The sequence below is a fragment of the Pterocles gutturalis genome, unplaced genomic scaffold (assembly GCF_000699245.1).
Source record: "Pterocles gutturalis isolate BGI_N339 unplaced genomic scaffold, ASM69924v1 scaffold13972, whole genome shotgun sequence".
Taxonomy (NCBI): Eukaryota; Metazoa; Chordata; class Aves; order Pterocliformes; family Pteroclidae; genus Pterocles; species Pterocles gutturalis.
In genome coordinates this window covers 1,862-6,937 of record NW_010108119.1, presented here as the reverse complement: position 1 = coordinate 6,937, position 5,076 = coordinate 1,862, and the positions used below count along the sequence as shown (strand labels likewise).

Genomic DNA, 5,076 nt, shown 5'->3' with positions numbered 1-5,076 from the left:
TCTCTCCCAGCAGCACTCTGCCGCTGGCAGACGGGGTACTGGGCTTTATCCACCACCAGATCATCGAGCTGGCCCGCGACTGCCTGGCAAAATCCCAAGGAGCTCTCATCACCTCCCGCTACTTCATGGAGCTGCAGGAAAAACTGGAGAAAATGCTCCGAGATGTGAGTACGGGGCAGTTCCCTGCCCAATGTCATCTCCTGAGGCCACCAATAGATGCCTGGCTTCTGTCTCCTCTCCGGCAGGCTCAGGAGCGTTCAGAGAGTGAGGAGGTGAAGTTCATTGACCAGCTGGTGAGGAAGCTGCTGATCATCATCTCCCGTCCTGCTCGCCTTCTGGAGTGCCTGGTAAGACATGGAAGCTCCTGATTTGTCTTGTCTTTCATGGTCCACGCCTACAAGTCTTAGAGGAAAGGCTTAACTTTGCAAAGTCTTGCTCCTCAACTCTTCTTGTTTTTTTCCCCATCCAGGAGTTTGACCCAGAGGAGTTTTACCATCTCCTGGAAGCAGCAGAAGGACACGCCAAAGTTGGCCAAGGAATCAAGACCGATATTCCTCGATACATCATCAGCCAACTGGGGCTCGTCAAGGACCCACTGGAGGGTAGGGAACCGTGTGGGTTGGTGGCCCTGAGGTCTGCGGTGGGATGTGGACTCCCAGTTTGGCCACTGGCAAGCGTGATGGAGCACTAGGGGGTGGTTGGGGGACCATCAGGGCTGAGCTGGTGTCATGGGGGAGGTCACAGCAGGACCAGGACAGTGTCCGAGTCTCCCAGTCAGCCCCACATCCCTTGTTATTGCTCTCGACACGTTCAGCAAAGCAGATTAAGCTCAAAAACGCTTAATCCGTAGGAAGCCACGGCCTTGTGGGGGGAAACCATAATCCCCGAAGAACACGGGAATGACTGTGGAAAAAAAAAGAGAATTATATAAATGTCTAACCTCACGTTGAACCTCTTAGTGCCATGACCTGAATTTCTCCATACGGTAGCTCGAGCAAAGCGTGCAGCTGAATCTCTGCGGGATCTCCAAGTTGGGAGGGAAAGTGGTTGTTTGGGGGATTACTTTGGTGGGGGTTGAGCATGAAGAAGGTGAAAACCATCCCTGTCTTCTGCAGAGATGGTCCAGCTGGATCACTTCGACAGTGGGAACACCATCACGCCGGAGAATGATGACGCTGGTGAGGTGAGTGTGGTCCTGTCCTCCCTGCTTCCTCCAGCTTTGTCCTGTTGGGAGCTGTTAATTGGGGTTGTCCCCAGGGGTGACGGCCATATTCAGGTGTAATATCTCACAGTCTTTCATCTGGATTCTTGGGTGGACAGAGCTCAGAGCGGGCTCTTGATCTGCAGAGCATCTTGGTCTTCTGGTTTGGGGTTTGTGGCTGGAGGAGGCTCAGGGAGGGATGTCCTGTGGTAGCGAGGAGCACCCAGAGGTGATACGTGATGGTGCTGGGTGAATTCCTGCCTGCACTCAGCCCAGAGGCAGGTGGAAACGTTACAAACCTTCTGTGTCTTCTTCAGAGCCAGTCTTCAGCCACCGCTCCTCGGAGGAAACCCTGCGAGGGAGACTTTGAGACCATCAAGCTGATCAGCAATGGGGCTTACGGGTGAGTTGGGAGGTTCCTAACGCTTGTCTCCATCTGTAAATGTCTCCAAAGTCCTCCCCAAGCCCCATGGTCCTGGTGGATGGAGGACATATTTTGAGGTCCAGCCGTTTTGCCCTCTCCTAGGGCCGTGTACCTGGTGAGGCACAGGGAGACGCGGCAGCGCTTCGCCTTGAAGAAGATCAACAAGCAGAACCTCATCTTGAGGAACCAGATCCAGCAGGTGTTCGTGGAGAGGGACATCCTCACCTTCGCCGAGAACCCCTTCGTGGTCAGCATGTTCTGCTCCTTTGAGACGAAGCGACACCTCTGCATGGTGATGGAGTATGTGGAAGGTGAGGACGGGATTCCCAGCTGGAGGGAGGGATGGAATATCAGTGTCTGAGCATCGAGGGCACCACTTGGACATCTCTTGCCCTGCTTTGCTCCAGGGAGTGGAGGGAAGCATGAGGCGATGCTTTGGTGGTTCTGAGTCTCACCTTGATGAAGGTGGTGGCCATGCTCACCTAGGAGAGTGTTTGTGCCCCGTGCCCAGGGATCAAAGCATCTCCGAGGAGGGATGGGAGGGTCTGGAAGCAGAGACAGCGTAGTCCTGCCCGGTGACCTCCCTGCCTTCTCTGAGCCCCCCATCCCATGTCCCTGCAGGGGGGGATTGTGCCACGTTGCTGAAGAACATGGGCCCACTGCCCGTCGACATGGCCAAGATGTACTTTGCCGAGACCGTTCTCGCGCTGGAGTATCTCCACAACTATGGCATTGTCCACCGGGACCTCAAACCCGACAAGTGAGGACACGGGTCAGGGCTGAGCAAGGATGGGGTTGGGTTTGGATGGGAAAGGGAGCGGGAATGGTCTAAGCCAGGAGGACAAGGCAGAAGGAGATCGTGGCTTTTAGTGCCCAGAGACTTGGTTCTGTGCTGTTCCACCAGGACCAGAGGTCTTGGGGTCCAGCTGGTCCTGCTCAGGTCTCCCCAGAAGCACATTGTTGGCTGTGTCTTCTCTTGCAGTTTGCTCATCACCTCCATGGGCCACATCAAGCTGACGGACTTTGGTCTGTCAAAGATTGGCTTGATGAACATGACCACGAACCTCTACGAAGGGCACATGGAGAAGGACACTCGGGAGTTCATGGACAAGCAGGTACGAGGTCCTGCTCTTCTTGGCCAATCTGCCCACACCAGGGACCGGGACAGCCTCTGGACTTGTTGCAAAGGTCATTGCAGAGGTATCAGCCCCTGCTTCCCGTGCAGGTGTGCGGCACTCCGGAGTACATCGCCCCAGAAGTCATCCTCATACAGGGCTACGGGAAGCCCGTGGACTGGTGGGCCATGGGCATCATCCTCTACGAGTTCCTGGTGGGCTGCGTCCCCTTCTTCGGAGACACCCCCGAGGAGCTCTTCGGGCAGGTCATCAGCGGTGAGTGTTGGTGACAACTTCACTTCTCGGTTCGCTTTTCCCACCAGCCATGGCTCGTTCTTAACACGTCGAGAGCTTCATCCCTGGGTTGGATGGCAAGGAGGCTCCTCAAGCTTTGATTTCCCAGTTTGGGAGGATGCTTCCATCTTCTGGGGGGCTTTCCTCTTGCCCAGAAGTGACTTCTCCCATGACCTGGCATCATCAGAGCCACCGTCGTGTCCAAACTCTTCCGGCCACCCCAACCTCCTCTTCCTTTTTCCTTACAGATGAAATCATGTGGCCAGAAGGGGATGAGGCTCTTCCCGCAGACGCCCAGGACCTGATCATGCGCTTGCTGAGACAGTGTCCCCTCGAGCGCTTGGGCACGGGTACGCATGGCAGCCCCTGTGTACCACTTGGGGGTTGACCTGGTGCCCCAACTCATGTCAAACCATTTTCTGAAACCAAAGCGTGTCCCGCCCCGTGTCGAGGATGCTCAGAGGAGGTCCCCTGCTCGGGGGTCACCCTGAGAAGGCAGCACAGGATCTGACCCATCCCATTTTAAGCCATTTGTTCTGCGCAGAGGAGAAACCGTGCCATTTGGGCTGCTCCGTCCCCATAACTCGTTTTTCTCCGCCTGGCAGGGGGTGCGCACGAGGTGAAGCACCATTCCTTCTTCCTCCACCTGGACTGGAACGGGCTGCTGCGGCAGAAAGCTGAGTTCATCCCCCAGCTGGAATCAGAGGACGACACCAGCTACTTCGACAGTGAGGCCAAATCCATCCCCTTCCCTGCTCCCTCCCGCAAATCTGTTACCCCAGGTCAGATGCTCCCGCGGGAGATGAAAATCTGGGAATCTGTTACCCCAGGTCAGATGCTCCCGCAGGAGATGAAAATCTGTATGCAGTCGGTTGCTTTACAACCAAAGTGGGAAAACAGATGCAATCCTGTTTCCAGGCTGCTCAACCTTACCAAAAACCTGATTTTCTCACCCCAAAACTTCCCTGGGATGTCTTCCCGGGTGCAGGTCCCCACGGGGCAGCGCGGGCAGGCAGGACACGGGGTGTCACGGGCAGGGTGACAGCCCCGCCTGCACTGACTCTCGCTTCCAGCTCGCTCCGAGAGGTATCGCCACTTGGATTCAGAGGATGAAGAAACCAACGATGAGGAATCATCCGTGGAGATCGGGCAGTTCTCCTCCTGCTCCCATCGCTTCAGCAAGGTGCTCACATCCCTCCTCCAGCATCCGAAACCACGGGTGCTCCGGCTGGTGCCATTGTGCCAAGTGTTGGTGTCTTGGTTGATGCCGGAGCACCCGGATTCCCAAATTTCTGCTCCTTGCTGATGGCTCATCTCCTCCCCAGGTGTACAGCAGCTCCGAATTCCTGGCGGCAAACTCCACCCTCAGCCTCTCGTCCTCGGATCGGAGTCACGCCGAGGACAAAGAGGAGCGCTGGGACCGGCACTCGGGAGATGAGGACAGGAGCCGGCTGGCGGGCACGGAGCCCCGGTGCGTGGGGAGACCGGGGATGCGACGGTGATGGGGGTTGGTGCCGGCACCAAGGGTTTGTCCCACCATCGAGGGTTTGTCCCACCATCGGTGGTTTATGCTGGTATCGAGGGTTTGTGCCGGTACCGTGGGTTTGTGCTGGTGCCAAGCGTTTGCAGAGACATCGGTGGGACATCTCCTGGGGTTCTGCAGTGGCTCGGCGCAATCCCCCTCTCCCATTTTTCGTTGTCCCAAGCCAACCAAAACCCATTTTTGGTTGTCCTGCTCTCCTTGCGCAGGCTCCGCGCCTGGACGTCCTGCAGCTCCACGCCGTACACCTCCCGGCACGAGCGAAGCCGCAGCCCCGCCGCACTGCCCAGCACCTACAGCCTGGACACCATGCCCAAGTTCGCCTTCTCCTCGGAGGACGAGAGCCCTTGCATGGCCTCCTCCAAGCCAGAGAGACCCAAATTTGTGCTGGGAGACCCTGATGCAGGGACTGGTGCTGCAGTGAAGCCGGCGACGCTATCTGGTGCGTAGGCTGCGGTGCTGGTGTGGGGATGCTCCGGGGCCAGCCGGGATCCTGCATGTC

At 57.1% G+C, this 5,076-nt stretch overlaps 1 protein-coding gene across 1 annotated transcript in view; it reads left to right on the top strand.

Moving 5' to 3' along the window:
* The window catches only part of LOC104461065 (microtubule-associated serine/threonine-protein kinase 3-like), a gene marked incomplete at both ends in the record, with an annotated part of 8,802 nt that overhangs the window by 1,872 nt on the left and 1,854 nt on the right, over positions 1–5,076 (top strand). The window contains 14 exons of the mRNA XM_010072514.1: positions 1–164; positions 246–347; positions 470–602; positions 1,116–1,183; positions 1,519–1,604; positions 1,728–1,936; positions 2,247–2,385; positions 2,608–2,740; positions 2,851–3,016; positions 3,283–3,384; positions 3,640–3,762; positions 4,108–4,217; positions 4,360–4,505; positions 4,784–5,020. The exon at positions 1–164 is cut by the window's left edge and continues 22 nt beyond it. Of these exons, the coding sequence (XP_010070816.1) occupies positions 1–164; positions 246–347; positions 470–602; positions 1,116–1,183; positions 1,519–1,604; positions 1,728–1,936; positions 2,247–2,385; positions 2,608–2,740; positions 2,851–3,016; positions 3,283–3,384; positions 3,640–3,762; positions 4,108–4,217; positions 4,360–4,505; positions 4,784–5,020 (1,918 nt within the window). The remainder of the gene's footprint in view (positions 165–245; positions 348–469; positions 603–1,115; positions 1,184–1,518; positions 1,605–1,727; positions 1,937–2,246; positions 2,386–2,607; positions 2,741–2,850; positions 3,017–3,282; positions 3,385–3,639; positions 3,763–4,107; positions 4,218–4,359; positions 4,506–4,783; positions 5,021–5,076) is intronic.